The 22,392-nt window shown below is 45.4% G+C and overlaps 3 protein-coding genes across 4 annotated transcripts; 2 read left to right on the top strand and 1 right to left on the bottom strand.

Annotated features, from left to right (window-relative positions):
- Positions 1-1,024: 1,024 nt before the first annotated feature.
- LOC143421741 (uncharacterized) lies at positions 1,025-2,985 on the top strand. Its single transcript, XM_076891389.1, has 3 exons — positions 1,025-1,158; positions 1,880-2,191; positions 2,324-2,985. Exons 1-3 carry the CDS (start codon positions 1,122-1,124, stop codon positions 2,374-2,376), a joined length of 402 nt encoding a protein of 133 aa, XP_076747504.1. The 5' UTR covers positions 1,025-1,121; the 3' UTR covers positions 2,377-2,985.
- A 1,986-nt stretch (positions 2,986-4,971) lies between these two features.
- On the top strand, positions 4,972-8,323 carry LOC105940575 (uncharacterized). 2 transcript variants are annotated; one of them, XM_076891388.1, is made up of 4 exons: positions 4,986-5,320; positions 6,996-7,247; positions 7,284-7,346; positions 7,796-8,323. In XM_076891388.1, exons 1-4 carry the CDS (start codon positions 5,284-5,286, stop codon positions 7,843-7,845), a joined length of 402 nt encoding a protein of 133 aa, XP_076747503.1. In that variant the 5' UTR covers positions 4,986-5,283; the 3' UTR covers positions 7,846-8,323. The 2 variants fall into 2 exon arrangements, with proteins under 2 accessions (XP_076747502.1, XP_076747503.1); XM_076891387.1 differs by having other exon boundaries at positions 4,972-5,320; positions 6,996-7,346.
- Positions 8,324-11,398: 3,075 nt separating this feature from the next.
- On the bottom strand, positions 11,399-19,914 carry shld2 (shieldin complex subunit 2). The gene is made up of 13 exons (XM_076891970.1): positions 19,693-19,914; positions 19,366-19,439; positions 18,888-19,048; positions 17,704-17,871; positions 16,677-17,413; positions 15,905-16,055; positions 15,453-15,560; positions 15,185-15,379; positions 14,890-15,036; positions 14,326-14,535; positions 13,933-14,176; positions 13,698-13,813; positions 11,399-11,712 (listed from the first exon to the last, which is right to left on the bottom strand). Exons 1-13 carry the CDS (start codon positions 19,912-19,914, stop codon positions 11,531-11,533), a joined length of 2,715 nt encoding a protein of 904 aa, XP_076748085.1. The 3' UTR covers positions 11,399-11,530.
- Between the last annotated feature and the right edge of the window lie 2,478 nt (positions 19,915-22,392).

Here is a 22,392-nt window from a genome sequence, read left to right as displayed (position 1 = left end):
CACAGCGCACACTGTTAAACCTGGCACCTGGCAGACACACCCACCAGGCCTGAAGAACCGGTGCTCTGTCACACCCACACACACACCTATACACAAACACATGGAAACAAAGGGCAGCAGCACCAAAAATACACATGCTTATTCAAAATCCCTGGATCCTTCAGACCCAGGCCGGTGACACCGGCTCCTGTCATGTTCCTGCTCGCTCGTGGCGTTCAGCTGAGCAGCTGTTGCTGTCGGTACCTATGTCGCGGCCAAAACTCAGGAGAACGAGGGTTCTCAATTGCAGCTCCGATGCTTCCCCTCCATATTAGACAAGCGTCATCAGTGCAGGTCTTTAAATCCAGATTGAAAACCTATTTTTATTCCCGGCTTTTAACTCTGTAGGAAACTGACACCTTTCTTCTCAGTTTTATTGTATGTTTAATTTTGCTTGTTGTGTTGATTTGTGTTGTTCAGCACTTTGGTCTGCCTGCTGTGTTTTTAAAGTGCTATACAAATAAACGATGATGTTGAAATATTAAAGGTAAAAATATTAATGCTGCAGTAGAATATTCCGACTGCTACAGGTGTTGAACTTTGAGCTCATTTTAAATACTTCATATATTCTGTTTATGCATCATATTCTATAAATCATGTGTTTACATGACACGCAGCACAATCACGTGTGGATGTCCACATATCTACGAAATCCGCTGAAAAGGCTCAAGCTGTGTGGGAAATGGTTAACCGTTGGGATCTACAGGGTTATTAAAATGTAAATGAAAAATGAAGCACTGGCAAAAAAAAAGTCAACAGGCTGTAAAGTAAAAGAGTAAAATGTCTGTGACAGCGCTGTGGGACACGGGGACACGGGGAGAGGACAGCGCTTTACTTTTAGATTTGTCCTGCTGGGACACCACTGCTCCAAACGAATGCACAAAACCATCACCGCAGCACAACAAACAGCAGTTCAGCTGTCAGAACCACACTCTGTGTTTTACATTTCTGTGAGGTCACAGCAGGTGGAACAGGTCGAGCTGGTCTGCAAACACACCTGAGAGGTGTCACCGGCTCCAGTCTCACCTCCACCTGCCTGAGAAGGGAAACGTCTCCTCACAGCAACACAGAAAATCACAGACATGGACAAACTGGCCGGGATTGTCGGGAAAAAAGTGGGTGAGTGCAAAAACAGTAATAATGATAAATGGAAAAGAAGTGAAGCTGATTCGTTTTTCTGCTCCTGCTTTGATTGGTGGAACAGGCGGAGCTGCAGTCAGGTGGAAACTCAAACTTAAGTTTTTTTAGTTGAGCTGATGCACAGACAACAGTAACAACAACTCTTTCAGTGTGCGCTCAAATACTGGACTCAACAGGACAGCTTTTTTCATAATGCTCAGACACATCACAGACCCTGATTCGCTTTGATGGAGAGAAACACAAATAACAGTTTAATTCTTTTATCTTTAATAGTTTTGATATTTTCATGTTCAAGCATTGTCTCAGATTTCAATGTGTGAAAAATACTTTTACAGCTTACATGACAAAGTCGAGACTGGACAACCTTTCTAAACCAGTACGATACACAGTGACATTGCAAACATGCTCACTGTGATCTCACAAGTTCAAGTGAGATCATCTTTTCAAAGATGGCCTCCGGAGCTGGAAAATATAGTTGGAAAATTACTCTCGTTGGGTTCAGCTGAGTGATTATTACTGATTATCAGTATTAACAGTTACCTGGCATGGTTTAACATCCATAAAGCCTTTATACGAGTCGCAGTGGGACAACACCTGATTCTGCGGCTATAAAGGAAACTGAGGAAGAGGAACAGGAAGTGGAAGTGCAGGAAAGAACGTCGTGTATACCCATTATTTTAAACTTGTGCTTTTCGTACAGGAGATGCGGTGGAGGGTGCGGTGAAGGGCGCTCTGCATTTAGGGAACAAAGACAAAGACAAGAATAAGAAGAAAGGTGGAGGAGGAATCTTCTCACGGACAGGAGGCGACAAGGACAAAAAGAAGGAGGTGGACAAGGGCGAAGACAAAGGAGGACTCTTCAACAGAGAGGACGAATATGAGAAGGAGCGGAAGTCCGGATTCAAGGGTCTCTTCACTGAAGGGCCGCTCCCTGAAGCTGGCGGTGGTGGCGGAGCAGCGATGGAAGGAGAAGGTGAAGAAAAACCACAAAGTGCTTCTGCCAACGATGGGGGTACGTATGAGGAGCAGGACTGCACATCGCTCCGTCACACTGAAGCCTCTTTGTATATGGCAACCTCGGAAGTGTACAAGCTGTGCCGCTGAATGGATTCGTTCATAATGTCTCACTTTTGGTTCTTCTCAGATTTGCTGGATGATCTTTTCGAATTGGCTGAAGAAACATCTCAAGGAAACTAAAACAGGAAGCTGTAAAGCACATCCCGACCCCCGAGGAATCAACTCCCACTCCTGAATAAAGACTAAAAAAAAAATCCACTTTTTTGTCCGTCTTTCAGAAACGCACAGCTTCAGGCAGATAACTCGTAAGCTGGAAAGGAAATGGCGTGCCACAAACCATTAGAGGAAAAATGACCAATAATCATCCCACAGATGTAATATTATCTACAGCTACTCTTAGTACCATTGATGTTAAGTTAGACTCTTTTTCTCCAATTGATCTTTCTGAGTTAACTTCAATAATTACTTCCTCCAAACCATCAACGTGTCTTTTAGACCCCATTCCTACAAAACTGCTCAAAGAAGTCCTGCCATTAATTAATGCTTCGATCTTAAATATGATCAACCTATCTCTAATAATCAGCATTTAATCATTTGTTATTATTAGAGCTGTCAGCATTAACATGGATCAATCCAACCAATCACAGCAGATGGCCCCGCCCCTCCCTGAGCCTGGTTCTGCCGGAGGTTTCTTCCTGTTAAAAGGGAGTTTTTCCTTCCCACTGTTGCCAGAGTGCTGCTCATAGGGGGTCATATGATTGTTGGGTAATAAAAACTAAAATGCTTGAACATGGACTTTAAATACATTCATTTATTGTTTCTGGTTTGGTTGTCCTTTAATATTGAATAAATTAAATGAATAAATTAGTTATGTGGAATTATTACTCTGGTCAAACAGAGTCTCTGAGGTAGCTCATCACACACATAAATAATCCATTTCTATGAACTGATCTAAATGTGAGGAGAAAATACCTGAAACGTTGCACAGGTTTGGTATGACAGTCTACCTGTGACACAGGTGACCAATCAATGACCTTTCTGTGACCTGATGGGGGGTCGTGAATATATGTAATACATGAATACATAAATTAGATGTATAACAAAAAAATAATTATAAAATATGTAATATATGTATATATTGTAAGGCAGACCCTACAATAGTACATACAGAGAAAAACCCAACAATCATATGACCCCCTATGAGCAGCACTTTGGCGACAGTGGGAAGGAAAAACTCCCTTTTAACAGGAAGAAACCTCCGGCAGAACCAGGCTCAGGGAGGGGCGGGGCCATCTGCTGTGATTGGTTGGGGTGAGAGAAGGAAGACAGGATAAAGACATGATGTGGAAGAGAGACAGAGGTTAATAACAGATATGATTCAATGCAGAGAGGTCTGTTAACACATAGTGAGTGAGAAAGGTGACTGGAAATGAAAAACTCAATGCATCATGGGAATCCCCAGCAGCCTACGTCTATTGCAGCATAACTAAGGGAGGATTCAGGGTCACCTGGTCCAGCCCTAACTATATGCTTTAGCAAAAAGGAAAGTTTGTGTCAAGGCTCTGTGTGCGGGCAGGCAGAGATGAAGATTCAAATGCAGGACTCGGAAAATGGAATGTAACTCAAAAAACCTCAGCTTTATTGCGGGCAGGAAAACAAACATAAAGTGAGGACGGAACACTGAGACCAAGAACACACAGGCAAAAACTGATGGTACGACGCGACACTGAGCATGGGAAAACACAGGGCTTATATACACAGGGTAGTAACGGGGGAATCGGCAACAGGAGGGAGACACAGCTGGGAGAGATCAGGGCTAACGAGACGGGGGAGCTAAGCTGCACACACTAACATAAGACAAAGACTTTCACAATAAAACAGGAAACATGAATTACTAAACAAGCATGCAGACTTTACACTGAGAGACAGACAGAATGACACATGGAATCTGAACTAAACTAAACGTGAGATATAACTGAGAACAAATCCTTAAGCACGGATAAACAGAAACAAGAAACTAATAATAATCATCATCATCACTACGAGAAGAAAACAATCCATGAAGCAGAAATAAACCAAAACATAATAAACTCAAAATACTGGGTCCAACGGACCCAGAACCGTGACAGTTTGAAGCCTAATCTTGAAAGTAGAGATAGTGTCTGTCTCCTGAATCCAAACTGGAAGCTGGTTCCACAGAAGAGGGGCCTGAAAACTGAAGGCTCTGCCTCCCATTCTACTTTTAAATACTCTAGGAACAACAAGTAGGCCTGCAGAGCGAGAGCGAAGTGCTCTAATAGGCTGATATGGTACTACAAGGTCATTAAGATAAGATGGGGCCTGATTATTTAAGACCTTGTATGTGAGGAGCAGGATTTTGAATTCTGGATTTAACAGGAAGCCAAAACAGGAGAAATCTGCTCTCTCTTTCTAGTCCCTGTCAGGACTCTTGCTGCAGCATTTTGGATCAGCTGAAGGCTTTTCAGCGAGTTTTTAGGACATCCTGATAATAATGAATTACAGTCGTCCAGCCTGGAGGTAATAAATGCATGAACTAGTTTTATTCTAGGGTCAGATTTGTTATTTTACAGGGGAGCACGTGCACATTGTGTACTGTGCACGTGTACTGGTACAGACTACAAATAACATCTGAGCATCAGAGCAGTAGCTGAGAATAGAAGTAGAAACAGAAAGTAGCGTATCATAGAAATACTTACTCACTGATTTTGCTTTTGTTTTCAGGTGAGTCACAGTTTAACAGTTCATACACTGTTATTTAAAGTGTGAAGTGTCTGTGGCCTGAAGAGCGTGGCAGCACTTTGAGCTCACATTCAGTGATGGGCGGTTTGTGTTGGCTCATGTTTTGGAACTAGTTCGATGCACAGAAACATACGAAGTAACATCAGTACAGAAAAGGAGAGCACTTCTGTGAATGATGAATTAGCCGGTGGAACAGGTCGGGCTGCTCTGCAGACACACCTGATTCCTCAGCTGAGCCACCTGATGGGCGTCGCCGGCCGCGCTCTCACCTGAGAGCTGAACTTAAAGCACACCTGAGTGCGCCTCAGAGACAGAAACACCGCAGAGATGGACAACCTCGCACAGATAGCCGGCCAAAAAGCGGGTGAGTAAAAAAACAAAGCATCCGTTTATGGTCTGATTCGAAACAGTGAAACTGGCATAAACTCTTCTACTGCAGACATGTAAAGAGGAAATGATGTTTCATTAGTAAAACCTGAGATTTTCGCAGCCTTTGTTGTTGGCGAGACGGGTCAGAGCAGCTCCTTCCTGCCGGGCTTCACCTCCTCTTTGGCTCCTTTGGTCAGTTTTGTTGCTTTGTTGTTAGAAGCAGGCTCAGAGGCAGAGGGCAGATTTATTCTGCGTATCAAGAAAAAAAACAGCTCATATTTTCTTTAGTTTTTGTTCATTTTTACGTCCTTTTGTTCAGGTTACCTGACTTTACCTGGTGCAGGTGAGAAGGCTGCCGTTTTAGTTAATATTCCCCTTTTCAGATTAAGTTAACTTGTGTTTAAGCATTTATTAATGATTGTTAATTATGCATACCCGACCTGTTAACTGATTGTAACTGTGATGTGAGTCCCACGCCCCCCTCGTCAGGGACGAGTCAGAGCTGAGGAATTGGTAGAAAAACCTGTCTGTGTGAGGAGTCAGTCATTTGGGAGGGGCTCAGAGTAGAGACGCCACTTGTCCACGTCATAACATGGGTTCATCTGAGGGCACCTCCCGGGCACCTCTTAGGTGAGGCCCTGGGGCACTCCTGAGTGTCCACCAGAAGATGAGGAGGAGGAGGAGGTGAGGTCATCTGGTCTTTATCGGGTCTAAAATGACTCGATACAGCCTCAGAAGAACAAAAGTGTGACGCACTGCATCATGTCAGCATTTATTTGATAGGAACTAAAGCAAACTGACTCCGCCCCCTGATTCAGCAGCATTAAGTTGCAGTGATGGTTTCTGTTGTGTCCTGTAATGTTAGATACCAAACGGCACCAGCACAGGGTGGTGCTGTAAAAAGGAAGAAAATGTTGTCCAGCGAGAGATCGCCAAGGTGACGAACTGATAAACAGACATGTGACTCCCTGCTGCATTTCATTATGTAAACATATGTGCTGTGTCCATTAAAGGGCAGCAGTTCCTCTTTGCAGCGTCGCTTCAGCTCATTCAGGTTTGCAGCATTCATTCATGCTCAGCTCTGAGCTCTGCAGCAGCTCCATGCAGACGTGCTGTCGCAGATTTGCAGCTGCGCTCAGAGCTTTGTCCTGCTGATGACCAGTTTGGTCCGAACTTTCTGTGAGACAGACGGCCTCACGCTGACTCAAGAATACTTTGGTGTAGAGAGGAGCTCGTGGTGCACTCAGATCATCATTCCTCCTCCACGGTGCTCACAGCTGCTCTGAGGCGTTTGTTTCCTCCAAACGTGCTGCTGTCCATGACGGTCAAACATCTGCAGTTTGGTGTTGTTTGTTCAGAAGCAGCTTTGCTGCCGTGTTCTGTTAAAGAGAAGAATATGGCTTTCTCCTGCAGCCCTCCAAACAACCCACATTTGATGGACAAGTATGGCTGTCATGAAATTTAACCTTTACTGAGGCCTGCAGAGTCTGAGACAGAGCTGTTGGATCTCACCTCTGGGTGAATTTTGGGAACGTTACTGAGTTTCTCCTCAGAGCCTTCAAAACATTAAATGAGGAAAATGTGTTGGAAACCTGAGCTGCAGAGAAGGGGGGCAGTGGAGATCGAGAAAAGATGTTTTTGAACCTAAAGTGTTTGTTTTTTCCGAGCAGGTAGCTTGGTGGAGGGGGCAGTGAAGGGAGCTCTGAATTCAGCCAACAAGAACAAAGGTGAGAAGAAAGGAGGAGGAGGCGGCATCTTCTCGATGTTTGGAGGCAACAAGAACAAAAATAAGGACAAAGACGATAAAGGAGCACCCCTCCCAAATGTGCCCAACAAAGATGATAGTGGGGGCAAGAAACCAGTACCCGAAGGGAATTTAGCGGGAACTACAGGAGGGAGCGTGGGACCAACGATGGGAGGAGGTGCAGGAGGGAGCGTGGGACCGACGATGGGAGGAGGTGCAGGAGGAAGTGGAGGATCAGCTGGACCTGTAGGACAGGAAGGAGTCACAACAGACAGAGGTAGGGATAAAGAGACCCTCCTGTTGGTGCTCAGCTGTCCGCTCACTGAAGATGAAGCCATGAAGGCTTAAAGTCAGGAAGTTGTTGCTAAAAGAAAACATGTCAGGAAGTGACAAAAGAAAGAATCAGCTACAGGCAGGGTGCTCGCTGCAAGCACCAGTTTTTGCCCCTCAGCAGGCTTCCTGAAGTCAGCCATTCAGAGGAAGCCTTGATAAAAGTTAAAGGGGTTTTTAGGTACTGGGATTCTGGATGAGTCCAGAAATCCAAAGCAGATATATTCACACACGTGTTGCATCTTTTGGTTTAAGTATGTCATGACTTTACGCCTTCATCACTCACTGGTTTAAGTTGTCTTTAGTGAACCTCCGACTGACGTATCAGCAGCCCAGACTCACGTATAATCTGTTTAGAGTTAGTAACCTATCCTCTGTCTTCTTGGTTTGTCTCAGATCTGATGGATGATCTGTTCGAGCTGGGAGACGAAATGAAAGGGAACTGAAGCAAAAGGAAGAAAACCCGACTCCCACAACCACTCAGAGAAGATCTGGAAGGACGAGAGCGCCCACATTTTTCTCTGGTCTACAGTTTTGCACAGAACTAAAGATTTTAATGCATTATCAGCCTATTATTCACCGTGTTTTATTCACCGTGTTTTCTGCTTTTAGATAACCAGTCAGTGTGTTTAACTTTATCATAATAATAGCACCAGCAAAGACGTTATGAATGAATAAATTTAAATGTTTTACTGGAGGGGACTTTTCCTTCTTTTGGTCAGTTTGTCAGTATTTTGTCTCGTAGAAGCTTCTCGTAAACTCCATGGTGGATGTTTTAAAGCATATATTAGTTTTAATTTTAAGAAAAATAAACATCTTACACATAGATATTTCAATATATGATCATTGAAAATCAATAAAAGCAATCTGAAATAAATACTGTCATAACAAACAGAATTAAATAAAGAAATAAATTTATGAAAATGTGTTTTTTTCCATTTACTTCTGATGTTTTTCCTTATGTTGACATACACTTTGATTCATTATAAACTCAATCATTTAAATAACATTTCAAACCGAAATGTAAAAGTAGTCACAGAAATAAGAGTATCTCAGATATTAGAATAAGACAAAGGCATTAAAATGCTTCGATGAAACACTGGGAACAGCAGTGACGTCTGAACAACTGTCAGCTCTGCAGTCTTTGCCTAAATGTTTTTATACTGTTTAAATATTTAAATGAGAGCTAAGCTAAAGCAGCTCGTTTCAGACAGAGTAGCTTAGTATGAGATTACTGGATGATGCAGGTCCAGGATTAAAAGAACAAAGGAGACGATGAAGAAATGTGTTTCTTTGCAGATGTCTAGATATTGTGTGTCCAAAAAGGTCGATTCTGTTCATCTGGACGTTTTCAGTGGGAGAAACGTTTGGTCATCATCCAGCTGACTCCTTCAGTCTCAGCTGACTGCAGGTTTCAATCTTATAAACAGGACATTTGCATAATGACTGAAATCAGCCCACTGAAGGAACAATGGGCTGGGAGCTCAGTTTATGATCATTATTATGCAAACTGTCATGAGCCATTGATCAGCAACACTGATCAGTGGCAGGTTAGCCTTCTTAGACTGTGAGATTTACATGGGTAATGTATGGTTTGTAAAGTGAAACATGCTGAAATTAATGGCAACATTTTTCCACATGTAGCTCAAAACCTTTCAAAAACCTTTTTTCGAGTCATTTTTTTACAACATTTAGTAAAATATTTGTAACTTTTCATATTTAAAACACAATTTTAAATGTTAAATCTAAATGTTGAATTTAAATCTTATTATATTTAAATCTAAATCTAAATGTTAAATCTAAATATTTAGCTAACATGCAAATTTATTGTACGAATCAACGGAAATACCAAAATAAAAGCTTTACGAAATCCTCGGGTGCAAAAGTGTGCCGGTAGTGGTCAGATTGTGTCTGCTCTCCCTGATGGTCACTTCTCACCGCCATGAGCTGCTTCACTTCTTGCCTACCAGCACGTCCAGCGATTTAGCTGGACATGTGCTGCAGCGATTGTGAAGTGGAGACCACAGCTGCTGAGAGCGCACTACTGCTGAACCTCTGGTTGGCCGACAAAACGGATCTTCCGATGTTTTCAGCTAAATCGCTGGACGTGCTGGTAGGCAAGAAGTGAAGCAGCTCATGGCCTCCTGTAACATTTAGAGTTAACATTTAAGATTTAGATTTAACATCCATCCATCCATCCATCCATCTTCTTCAGCTTATCCGAGGCCGGGTTGCGGGGGCAGCAGCCTAAGCAAAGAGGCCCAGACCTCCCTCTCCCCAGCCACCTCCTCCAGCTTATCCGGGGGAACACCAAGGCGTTCCCAGGCCAGCCGAGAGATATAATCTCTCCAGCGTGTCCTGGGTCTGCCCCGGGGCCTCCTCCCGGTGGGACATGCCTGGAACACCTCACCCAGGAGGCGCCCAGGGGGCATCCTTGTCAGATGCCCGAACCACCTCAAGCTGGCTCCTTTCGATGTGGAGCAGCAGCTGCTCTACTCTGAGCCCCTCCCGGATGGCCGACCTTCTCACCCTATCTCTAAGGGAGAGGCCAGCCACCCTTCGGAGGAAGCTCATTTCTGCCGCTTGTATCCGCGATCTCGTTCTTTCGGTCACTACCCACAGCTCGTGGCCATAGGTGAGGGTAGGGACGTAGATCGACCGGTAAATTGAGAGCTTCGCTTTTACACTCAGCTCCCTCTTCACCACGACGGTCCGGTGCAGCGTCCGCATCACTGTGGCCCAGAGGTGGGTCGAGTATCCAAAAATTGTACTCAAGTAAGAGTAGCATTACTTTAAGATATTATTACTCGAGTAAAAGTAAAAAGTAGTCGTCAAAAAAGTTACTCAAGTAAGAGTAAAAAAGTACGTTGTGAAAAGACTACTCAAGCAGTAACTGTTTGAAATGTCCGATTTATTTTTTAGATAAATGCTATCAGACAAACAAAATAAATAAATATACAAATTTTCGTATTTTCAACAGGAATATATGTAAAAACAACAATTCTAATTTCCAGATTTCAGTTTTTCACAGCATAAAGCTTTTTTTCACCAATACCTACAGTAAATAATATAAATACATAAACAGTGCAAACAATGTCCAGTGACAAGATATGCTGTAAACTTTATATTCATCTTTGCTCCAAATGGCACAGCAGCCTCAGAGAAAACTGAACGAGGCATCTTCACACAAGGCAGCTCAGTTTACCATAAGTTGTGCATCTATTTCTGCATATTCAGCAAAAATGTGCCCTTTCTTCACTCGGTGAGGTGATGGTTCAGCTTCAGCAGCAGTTTGCTCTCAAGGTTCTTTCTGTGAAGCTGTGACTGTTTAGCAGTGAACAGGAGTCCTGCACGACTGAGAAGTCCTTCACAAGCAGTGCTCGCCAATAGATCCTCCTTGCACGGTTTGGCTGTTACTCTGGGAAAAGACAAAGGCAGTGATGGAAGCCGTGACTGGAGCTGCGATGTAGCCTCTAATCTCAATTGTATGAGATCAGAGGCTAAAAGAAGTTACCGGAAACTCCACTGGCAGCATGTTATCTAATGTGTTAGACTAATTTTTTTTTTTTTAAAGTAACAAGTCGAATTTTGCAAATGTAGTGGAGTAAAAGTACCGTTTCTTCTTCACAAATGTACTCAAGTAAAAGTAAAAAGTATTGTGCAAAAAGGGTCCTTTAAAAGTACATTTTTTTCAAAAACTTACTCAAGTAAATGTAACTCGTTACACCTCAGCTGGGTTAGGGAGCTAACCCTGCTGCTAACAGTAAATACAAAGTATTAAACATTATTGTGCAGCACGTAGGATCGACAGCGCACAGTGTGCTTTGAGGTAGGAGCCAAAAAGGGTGCAGTTTGTGTGTGAGCACCCGTGTGTACACCTGTGAGCATGGACGCGCTGGCATTTAAAAGGTTCCTTCATGTAATGATCTGCTAGAGGGTACTCCAGAATATAGGGTACTTATCATTTGTAGGTATAAATGTGAAACATGAAAACATCACTGAAGCATTGAAAATGAGTTTTTATTGACCTATGACCTCTGATAAGCCCCGCCCTGTTCTTTACTTATGTCACACGTGTCCTCAGGACCCACAGATCCCAAAGCTGCCATCAGGTCTGCAGTCACTGTGAGGTCAGCGGGGTTCAGGGAGGAACTGAAGGTCCAGCAGTGTGAAGTCCTGACTGATGGGGATGCTGTTCTCATCGCACAGGAAGTTGCTTCTGATGGTGGCGATGAAGGTCTTCCTCGGGAGGGAGAGGAGGGTGTGGATCCTCTCTGCTGCCACCTGGATGTGTTTCACCTCCGACCCCGGAGCTGAGGAACAAAACAGATGCAGACAAGATGAGCAGAGGCGCCGAGAATCACACCAGGAAGGATCTGAAACCAAGAACTCCTTGTGTAACTCCTCCCCTCTGACTCCTCCCTCTGACTCCTTGTGTAACTCCTCTTCTGACTCCCTCTGATTCCTCCTTGTGACTCTTCTGTATGAGTCCTCCTCTGACTCCTCCCTCTGACTCCTCCCTCTGACTCCTCCCTCTGACTCCTCCCTCCTGTGACTCCTCCCTCTGACTGATCATTCTGCTACTCAGTGTACTGTAACCCAAAAAGTGCAGTTACCACAGACACGAGCAAACTGCACAACAAGTGCAGAAAGAGGAAACAGGCGATATAAACTACATTTTGGGTTACAGACATTTTCTACCTCGCGCTGCCTTTAGGGCCTCAGTGAGTCTGTGTGCGCGTTCAGCCGGCCGCGGGACGTGGACACGTGACAGCACAGTTACAGGAAGGATGCTCACTCAGCTTTCTTTCTTTGAACCAAACCAACAACACTGTTTATGTTTACATTTTATGTTGCTATATTTTATTTTACTGCTAATATATTATTGTAAGGTGACCTTGAGGGTCTTCAAGGAGGCCATAAATAAAATGTATTATTATTATTACCAAACTATTTTAACAGCCTGGCTTCATCAAACACACCTCAAAAACAGAATTTGCATGACTAACGATGATGTAATCACCAAAGAAAGCATCCCGGTGCAGCTCTCTGAGCTTTTATAACGATGAAGTTGGTTCCACCATGGAAAAGATGGAGGATGGAGCCTCGTCACCATTTTATTCCCTTTCCACTTGAAATGTTCGATCTGAGCGCCAGACTCTGAGGAAGAGCTTTAACAATCGGTTTGCCAGACCCCGATTCATCCATGCATCCACCCATGGTCCTCCATGGCTCCTCTATACCCACTGCGAGCTCCGTTTCTATCCCGCTGGTTTGGATTGGTCTTCTTGTGCATTTCCCGTTTTAGAGACTTGGAACTCCCGAAGCTTTGGCATGTTCCACGACTGACCGTTTGTTTTCCTTTTATAATCGTCTCGCTGACAGGAACCAGCAGTCAGTCCGTGTTGGATTCATTCATGGAAGCACAGCCACTCATTAAGATCTGCAAACACGTTCTGCGAACTTCAGGCTGTTTCACACATTTACATCTGTGCACTTGTTTCAGGAATGCAGGTGACAGTAAATCCATATTTTTCACCAACACTATGTCATTACAATGATTAAATGACTTCTAAGAAGCCAGGATGTTCAGCTGAATCAGCATCCTCAGACTGTCCTGCATATTCATTATTTTCCAGCAGGTTTCCTGTGCAGCAGGTTTGCAAAGCAGCGACTCCCTCTGCTGGACAGTTTCTGTAACTGCAGCTCCTCCTGCCCTCAGACGGTTGGACTGACATCACCTTTGCAGGGCTGAGCCAGGTGAGACAACTGCTCAGTGAGATTTACATGTACTGTATTAGCACAGGCCTCAGTTCACCTGTCAGAGGAAGTGGTCAACAGTGAGGAAGGCGACATCAGTGAGACACACCAGCAGACACACTCTGGGTGTGCTAGTGATGGGCAGGAGAAGGAGGGCTGATTACTAGTGGATGTTTTTGTGCTTCATCTGCTTTGACCAGAGAGATGGTGAAATTGGAGGATGTGAGGTGGATGTGGTGGAGGAGTGTGATAACCTCGCCATCCACACTGAGCTCCGGCTGAGCTGGAAAAGCAGCACAGAGCAGATTCCTGAGCAAGCTGAGCTCCTTCGGCCAGTCGGAGATGTTCCATCACTCTGCATCGGAGCTGCAGACAGCAGCAGACCAGAGAAACCGATGAGGAGGTCGGGCTCTGTGGCTGGACACCGACCCAGCTGTGGCTGGACACCGACCCAGCTGTGGCGGCAGCTTGTGGGTCACGCCTGTGCGGCCACATGCCTGCTTGGAATAAAGCGTCACTCTTTGAACGACAGTCTCACCTGAGCTACGATGGAGTTTATCAGGCGGAGCCTTGAGGATCTTCTGCAGAGGATCAGGAGGTACCTGAACACACACCTGGATGGAGCCCCGCCCACTCACTGTCAGCACACCTGGTCTGAAAAACACACCAACACATGCTGGTGTTTTTATCTGTGAGGCTCTGAAACTTGTTATTTTTTATATTTAAAACTAAAAGAAAGAAAACCGTTAATCATCCGATGATGTCATCAGTACCTGTAGTAGCGGCGTACAGCGGTGTGGGGCAGGCAGGGGTAACACGGCCTGTAGATGTCGTTGGCGTCTGTGTCGAGCTCTGCAGAGCAGCGCCCGCAGCCGGTGTAAGTGATGTCACCGCTCAGCGCCACCATGATGCCTTCCAGTGACGTGGAGCAGTCCAGGACGGGCTGAGGTGCATTCTGGGAAGCCGGTGCATCCTGAAAGCAGAACGTGATGACCTGGACTCTGAGCTCCACATCACCTGATGGAGCGGAGAAGAGAACCTTTTAAAAATGTAAAAATAAAAACGAACAGGACCATGAATGGAACCCTGAGGAGCTCCGCTGCTCCTTAAACGTGGCGATAAAGCTGCTGTGGACATTTCAGGCGAGTTTTCGTAGTTTCACTCACCGCTGTACTTCTGGGACAGCAGCGTGTCCAAGTCCAGCTCCGGAGTGCTGCTGTTTCCTTTCTGGCACCGTCGTGTCCGGTGGAAGTCCTGCACTCGGCGGTCAGTCGGGTCCACGGCCTGAACGGTGCTCCAGGGGGTGGAGTGCAGTTCTGGAAGGTCAGAGGTCAGACCCTCCCTTACCAGGAGGACACGGAAGTCCCAAACAGCCCCTGAGGAGGCAGGATTTACTGTCGGTGTGATTCACAGCAACAAACTCTTAAAGTAAAGCTAGAATCTAAAGTGACAGTTTCTTAGTTTGGTGGTACCAGGACGTCAGACATCCTCCTAAGCATTGTATCAACACAGCTTTTCTCCTTGTGTCCATTTCTAAGGAATCCATTTGAACTTCCTCTCACCAGCTGTGCTGCATGTGAAAGTGTCCAAAGGCTCATCCCTACAGTAGAAGTACTGCAGTACTCGTACCGTCCCACAGACACTAGAGTGAAAGTGAGATTTCACCCCACAGTGGGGTCTGGCGACAGCTGTGTCCATCTTTGACGTACAGCCTTTGTTCCAGAGCGTACCTTTGTCTCTGCTGAAGCGAGGCAGCCAGTCCACAGCTGCTCCCCACAGTAACACCGCCCCCTGCTGGTCCTCTGGCTGCTCCACAGTCAGGACAGCATTCAGCTGAACCGCCGACCTGCTGCGAGACTCCGCCTCAGCACGCCACTCTGAAAAACAGGGAAGGAAGCGTGCAGCGAACAGTTCAGCCGACTTAAATAATCTACATCACTGACTCGACTCGACTGCTGACAGCATTTCAAATGCTGAAACACTCAGACCTTCAATTAGAGCAGCACAGGTAAAGGTAGGACTCACCTGGGCTGATGTGTGTATGCGTGACTCGCAGCAGGGCGTGAACCAGTGCGTTTGCCCTCAGTGACCTCAGCGTGGCGTAGGGGAGGCGGTTCAGGTCTTGAGGGGGGCGACGTGGCAGAGACACCAAGAGGGGGCGCCGCTCTCGGAGAAAGCTGCACAGACACCTGAGAGAGCGAGCATTAACCTGCTGGGAAACTACAGAGAGAGAGAGAGGTAACTGAAGCAGGTCAGCTTTGGAGGCACGTGATTGGACGAAGGCTCGGCTTACCTGGTGGTGAAGAGGAGGAAGTGATCTGTCCCACGTTGAGCAGTTTGCTGCTGAAGGTTGACTGCAGCACAGTCTCCCCTCTCCACCTGTCCTCGTTCACCTGCAGCGCTGACAAAACACACAGAGAGCTTACGCACGTGGACACAACTCACCTCATGGCAGGGCGGCGACCATCTGAAGGTGACAGCCCCGCCCATTTATGAAGAAAAGTTGCAGACTGTAAATTAAAGATGGACAAAGCTGCCAAGCCTCAAAAATGAAGCCGAGGTGGGAGGAAGACCTGTTTTCTTCAGTGATCCAGAGAAACATGGATCCCTCCTGATACGACGCTGCGAACAGTAACTGAGAGAGTTTCTCTTTCTGCCTCCAGGTCTGTTTTGACGTCTTTTCTTCATCCATCCCTGACACAGAGCATCGTGTTCAAACTAAACCAGTCAGCTGTGTTTGTGTACCTGTGATGAGCAGAACGTCTCCAGGACCGACAGTCAACGCCCAGAACGCAGCCCGCCGCCATAGCACCACCTTCATCTCAACGCCAGATTGGTCTGTCACTACAATAGACGCTAAAGGCACAGAGGCGCCCGCCGACGGCCCCGACTTCACCTGTAGACATTAAACAAACATTCGTGAATTCAGCTTTTGAAATATTTCACCAGTAGATGGATAGAGTGTGATTAGAGCTCCAGTTTAGTCTAAGCTCAGCCCCCCTCTATCAGTAAAGGTGTAGCTCAGGGCTCGAGCTCACGTCTGTTCACCTGTATGCTGATGACACTGCCCTTTACGCTCGACCAGGCCGTCTTTCAGCAGTCGTCACTGATGAGCCCAACAGTCACCGCCCGGCTCTGCAGGGCTCGATCTTGCTTTCTTTTCTTTATATGACATCCTCCTTCATGTTTCTGGTCCCTACCCTGATGGGGCTTGTTTAGGGCCTTTTCTGCCCCCACACTTTTGTTAAATACTGCTGTCACCAGTTACTGGCCAGTCCAGAGCATCACTGCTTTCCAGAGGTTGTCCTAAACTGGTCACTAAGGTTAAATATTTTCCCTTTCTCACAGCTCATATCAGAGGAAGTAAAACATCTCATGCTCATGATTAGAATTTATTTCTTTATCCAGGTGTTTATTATTTCATTTCTTTCTAACCAAACATGGTTAGAAAGGCGTTATCCCACTGTAGCACGCTGTGGTACAAACTGGTGTTACCTGGAAACACACCTGGACTCACCTTGACTTCCTTCAGGTGACAGGGGTGAACCACCGCCACCAGAACTGAGTACCGCACCCCTGGTCTGTCACATCGGGCCAGGAGTGTGGTGGGACTGTGGAGTCTGGTGTTGGCACCTCTGTCAGGTGACTGTGGGGAGATTCTGGCTTTTTTGCTGCTGGGGGACACGGCTGGGGACTCGGCGTTAGTTGTGGACTCTTGAGAACAGAGGACCCCATCGGTGGTGGCCTCAAGGACAACACCGCCTTCCTCCACTCTCGGGGTCAGACAGGGGTGACTGAAGAGCTCGGCAGAGGCTGCAGGTGATGGCATCGCTGGGCTGAAGAGCTCTGGGGTGCTGGACGAGACGGAGGGAGGCGTTTGGGTGTGTTTGGGCGGGGTTTTCTCTAGGCTGGATGCTGATTGGACACTGCGTCTCAGGATTAACGCCTGGCTCAGAGTCCAGGTGGTGAGGTAATGAGTCTGGGAGGAAAGAGGTGCGGCAGCTGGCGGTTGTTCAGGTTTTCGATGATCTGGTTGAGCGGCAGGGAAACAGCGGTCCAGGTACTTGTGAACCGAAGCTGATGGCTGATCGTCCCGTCCAGCGTCTGACTCCTGAAACTTCTTCTCAGGCCGCAGATCCTCCTTCAGACTCCCTGTCTCTCCTTCCTGTCCGACTCTGTTTTCTGTCCAATCGCCTTCAGCGATTGTCGGATCGTGGTGTGTACTCGCCTCTCCTGTCTCATTTCCAGGATCACCTGAAAAATTTACAAATGTCCTGGATTATTTTTCTTAGTCTGACGTTCAGAGAAGCGTTCACGATTCTGCCTCCTGAGGGATCCTGATCACTAAATCTAACAGGTGAGTTTTAAAACTGAAGTTACCTGCAGCCCATAAAGAGACACAAAGACGTCCTCACAGAGACTCGTTTTCCAGACAGCCATGGCCTGTGGCTGCCTGCACATTTACAGCTCAGTAATTCAGTTAATAAAAAGACCAAAGCAGCAGTGAGTGCTCCTCCCCCCTGTTTGGTCCCTGAACGTCTCACCTGCAGGTCTGAGCTGCCCGTCCCTCCAGGTGAGCTCCAGGTGTCTCCAGCGAGCAGGAGCACGATCGTCTTCCTCTAACCCGGCGCCGGGCTCTGAGGCTGGGCTGCAGGCGGGCGGAGGAGCCCCGAGGAAGACGTGGATCTTTCTCTGGTCACACATGCTCCCTGCTGGAGAGGCGGACACGTACGGAAGTTTAACCACTTCACTCTAAATCCATGCATGGATGCTTTTTCACAAGTGACTGATTAATCATCAGCTGCTGCTGCACAGAGCCTTTCAAAATAAGAGCTCCACTCGTAAAATGACTGTGAAAAATAAAAAGCATTCAGTTAAAGCTCTGAATGGTTTAGGACCAAAATACATCAGTGACCTCCTGACCCAGTATGAACCATCCAGATCCCTCAGGTCATCTGGATCCGGTCTTTTATCAGTTCCCAGAGTCAGAACCAGACACGGAGAAGCTGCATTCAGCTTTTATGCTCCTTATATCTGGAACAAACTCCCAGAAAGCCTCAGATCAGCTGAAACACTCAGTTTATTTAAATCCAGGTTGAAGACTCACCTGTTCTCAGCTGCATTTGAATAAAGCACCAAATCCACACTTTTAAGCTTAAATTTCAAAACTTACATTTTAACTACTGATTTTATCTACTGTTCTGATTTTATCTGTTTTGATTTTATATACTGTTGTTTGTTTGTTTGTTTGTTAATTAGTTAGTTCGTTTATTTGCTTGTTTTAATCAATTTTAAATCATGCTTTTTATTTGTTCTTGTTTCTAATGTCTCTGTAAAGCACTTTGAATCACCTTGTTGTTGAATTGTGCTATACAAATAAACTTGCCTTGCCTTATACTTGGATGGTCAGAAAATTTGGTGCATTTCCTTCAAAACAGGGCTGAAAAAAGGAAACGTGCGTCAGCATGAACAACAGTCCTGTGGTCACCTGGTCCAGTGTTCCTGCAAACTAATGGGATTAACTGTTTTTCCTTAAAAAGTCCTTTAAATACTTACAATTCTGAAAACTAGCTGTCACCAGTGTTCCTCTCTCATGAAGTCAGTATTTATTTGGGCTAAAAGAAGATATTTAATGATAAAAATGTTTAATTCTCTTAATCTAAAGAAAACGTAAAATGATGCACTTTATTCTGGAGCTAAATCAGCTTAATGCAGACAGAAGCCCAGCACAAAAAAGTAAATAATAATAAATAAGTTTTACCAACAAAATATTGATTAAATGACCCATCTGTGAGTCTCAGACTGTGAGACCAAAGATTTTTATCTTCTGAGACCTGCAGAAAGTCTGGACTCTGACAGGAAGCCAGGACGTCTGCGCTTTTCAGACGTCAGAGAATCCGAAGCTTCGTTAGAACTGAAACATCTCTCAGCCAAACTCAATAACAAGTTACACAACAATGACCGAGCAGAAACGCAGAAGTGAAGACTGATGATGTGTTTCACAGCTGGGAACGATAACAGGGCCGTAAACAGCCCTCCAGCAGCTCCACCAATCAGAGCGCGAGACGCCGGGGGAGGGTCGCCCATCGGTGAGGGTTTACAGAGGCGCAGACAGTTTTAGACCCGCAGCCTTCAAAAGCACTAAAATCACTTTGAATCCAGGCCGACAGCTTCTGTTTTAGCATCGGGGTCAAAGGTGAGCACACCTCAGCACCTGCAGCACCTGACGCCTCAGCCACTCCTCCACACCGAGTAACCGTAACGACTTCACGTTCATTTTCTGATTCACACAACAGAAAACGGTGAAGTGCTCAGACTGCAGATACCTGCCAATCAGCAACATCCAATTCAAATCCTAGAATTTCACTCTGGCCTGGAACTGGAGAAAACACAGACAGGAAATGCACTTTCATAATAAAGCCATTTTTAATGACGTTCTTTTTTATTTGCTCAGTTAGCAGTTGAAGCCAAACATGGCCGACAGCATTTTCCTGGCAGCGGCCTGCTGGCGTCTCTTCCTGTGTCTGGTTTACCTGCAGACTCACGCTCCTCCCGTAGGATCGCATCACTCGGAGCTCGTACAATCTCCTCTTCATCACACGGTATTTCCAGACTTCCTGGGAGCAGGTATCGGTGTTCTCTTCGTCCTTCAGTGACTGATGTTCCTGCACTTCGTTTTGGTCCTCCAGCGTTTCTTCTTCTGGGGTTTCACCCTGCAGCTGGACACTGAGCTTCTTGGAGATCTCGTCGATCATCTTTTCGCTCATGTTTCTCCTTCCTCCTGCGCTCAGAGATCTGTGCTGCTCCTGGATTTGAACGTCCAACTCCTCCAGCTGTTTGACCTCATTGCTCAGCCCACTGTAAAGCGCCTGAGACACTTTGTCCTGTGAGGTTCCACTTCTAACCTTTAAAACGTTGGGACGTCATTCTTAACGCTCCTCTGTCTGACCTCCAGCTGCAGCGTTTTCTTTAGAAATCATGGATGAGTCATGGAGCAAACTCTTCAAACAGCATTTCCATCAAAGCGTCTTCCATGTCCACCTTTGACTGAAGCTTCCACCATTTCTCGCTCCGGACCTCGATCTCTCCATAGAGGTTCTCCCCATCCTCCCTCCAGGTCACTCAGGTACTGTAAGCCTGCTCTTTCAGCGAGTGAAAGCAAAGCTGAGCGTGCTCCCTCTCTGACCTTCTGAGTGGTTTAAACCTGCATTCTCTCTGATGTCCAGCAGGGGGCAACATAGTCTAAGCATCATCGTGTTCGTTGCATTTCGCATTCTCACACGAGACACACAGACTTGGATGCAAAAATTCTGATTGGCTGTTTTGGTCTCCAATCAGCTCGCTAGCTACTGTAGCCAAACCCAGGCAAATATCCCAGAATGCAATTCGTCCAAAACCAAAACGAGACAGTTGCGAGACCCAAACTTTTAAGATATTTTCAGGTGAGAATGGTGCTGTGCAAACTTCAAATATCTGCTCGATGTATCAAGACATCACATGTTTGCACTAGTGCTCAGAAGTGTGTGCTCAGAATAGAGGCACTAAAATAACGCCATACATTACATCCTAACCAGCAGTAGAAAAATGAGGGAACAAATATATGATGAGCCAGTATCTGATTGGCTGATAGCATCTGAGTGCTGGGGTTTGTCCCTAACACTGTAAAATCATCTTCAGACAATGTTTTTGTAAACTGAGGAATCTGCACTGACAATATTTACTTATCGTGTAAATGTTGTGTTTACACAGTCTTGGGTTTCATGGTGATATGCATGTGAATTTTTGCATGTATTCTTATAATTGTTACTTTTTTCTTTTACCCCTGGCTTTGTGTGTTCATGTTCTGTTGTTTTGTATACTTCATCCATTCGTATGTTGTATATAAACTTTATTTAACAAACAATGAGTATTTAAAAAAAAAAAAACTTCCCCTGAGCACAACATCAGCTATGAAGTTAGTGTTGCTATGGACAATATCATGGTAGCAAAAGAACAAATAAAAACATCAACAACAGGACACAAATGGAGTGTAAAATGCTTTAAAAATAGGAGTCCGTCTTTTATGTACAGTCTTTGTGATATTCAGCCCTTTCTAAATGTGTTAGCGCCCGTCTACTTCAGGTCCGCCTCCCTACACCCCACTGTTTCCTGATTGGCCAGCTGTATGAATAAGTCTGTGACATGCTGACATCAGCGCATCACTAAAGAAGTAAGAACAGTGTTGTTAGGTATTTTAGTACCATGGGAGCATTTACTGGATATTGTTTTATAGTGACATTATGCAGGAAAACTCTGTCATTCAATAAGGCCCCTTTGTTTTAGTTATTTTTCTCTTTGACCCAAGAATTGATGTGTGAGAATCACAGGCTGGTACAAGGTTGAAATACCACAGAGATCACTCCCTCAGCTACATTAGTTTCTTAATCTTTTAGGAGACGCCTGTTGAAGGCCAAATGGTTTGTTTCAGATTTCACTAATGAAAGAACTCTTTGTTTTGTGCCTTGAAAATATGTCGCTGAGATAATCACAATTGTAGCTGAACTGATACACTACACAAAGGATGCTTCTTCACCCAAGGGCAGGAAGACGCTGCCTTATCTTGGTCTGTACTGGTTTAAACTAATAATCTGCTGTCTCATGAATTTTACCCTCTATATAAACTGTTATACTTGTGAATAAAGTTGAGTCACTTTGGGAAGACAATCTAAAGCAGTCTCTGTTTTCTTGTTCTCCCAAGCTGCTCCCGAGCTCGTACTAACACGCTGAATGGCATGCTTGAATATTACTTGAGAATATATTTGACTGTGTTACAGACTAAGGGACATTCTCTGCTGATAGACGTCCACGCCTCGAAGGAAGTCGATCCACGGATTAGGCCTTGGAAACCGTTTCCTTCAAGTGTAAAGTCAGAATCAGAATCAGAAAGGGTTTTATTGCCAAATGTTGAGCGGGTTTACAACATTAGGAAATTGCTGCGGTGCTTCAGTGCAGACATACTGTCATAAATTACGCTTAAACAAGAGGACAAAGTGTGAAAAAGTTCACGTGTATCTGAGAAAAGTGTACAAAGCTTGTAGTGAGGGGTTTTACAGCCTTAAAACACCTATAATAATTTTAAAAAATAAAGTTGGCTACTTCGCGGGTTATTTTTGGAACGTAACACCCGCGATAAACGAGGGACCACTGTATCAGGAGAAAATGGCTGAAAATCTGCAGTGAACGTTGGGCTTTTA

Source organism: Maylandia zebra, linkage group LG13 (assembly GCF_041146795.1).
Source record: "Maylandia zebra isolate NMK-2024a linkage group LG13, Mzebra_GT3a, whole genome shotgun sequence".
In the NCBI taxonomy this organism is placed as follows: domain Eukaryota; kingdom Metazoa; phylum Chordata; class Actinopteri; order Cichliformes; family Cichlidae; genus Maylandia; species Maylandia zebra.
Note: the sequence above shows the minus strand (reverse complement) of the source record. Positions and strands in the feature narration are given on the sequence as shown.

Bases quoted from the DNA above. Each gene is read 5' to 3' on its own strand.
- LOC143421741 (XM_076891389.1), top strand. From the start codon at position 1,122: ATGGACAAACTGGCCGGGATTGTCGGGAAAAAAGTGG. The intron at 1,159-1,879 runs GTGAGTGCAAAA...CTTTTCGTACAG, and splicing joins GATTGTCGGGAAAAAAGTGG to GAGATGCGGTGGAGGGTGCG. The intron at 2,192-2,323 runs GTACGTATGAGG...GGTTCTTCTCAG, and splicing joins TGCTTCTGCCAACGATGGGG to ATTTGCTGGATGATCTTTTC.
- LOC105940575 (XM_076891387.1), top strand. From the start codon at position 5,284: ATGGACAACCTCGCACAGATAGCCGGCCAAAAAGCGG. The intron at 5,321-6,995 runs GTGAGTAAAAAA...TTTTCCGAGCAG, and splicing joins GATAGCCGGCCAAAAAGCGG to GTAGCTTGGTGGAGGGGGCA. The intron at 7,347-7,795 runs GTAGGGATAAAG...GGTTTGTCTCAG, and splicing joins AGGAGTCACAACAGACAGAG to ATCTGATGGATGATCTGTTC.
- shld2 (XM_076891970.1), bottom strand. From the start codon at position 19,914: ATGATCGACGAGATCTCCAAGAAGCTCAGTGTCCAGCTGCAGGGTGAA. The intron at 14,536-14,889 runs GTACGCTCTGGA...CTGCCTCCTCAG, and splicing joins TCGCTTCAGCAGAGACAAAG to GGGCTGTTTGGGACTTCCGT. The intron at 11,713-13,697 runs GTGAGACTGTCG...TTTGTTCCTCAG, and splicing joins TAAACTCCATCGTAGCTCAG to CTCCGGGGTCGGAGGTGAAA.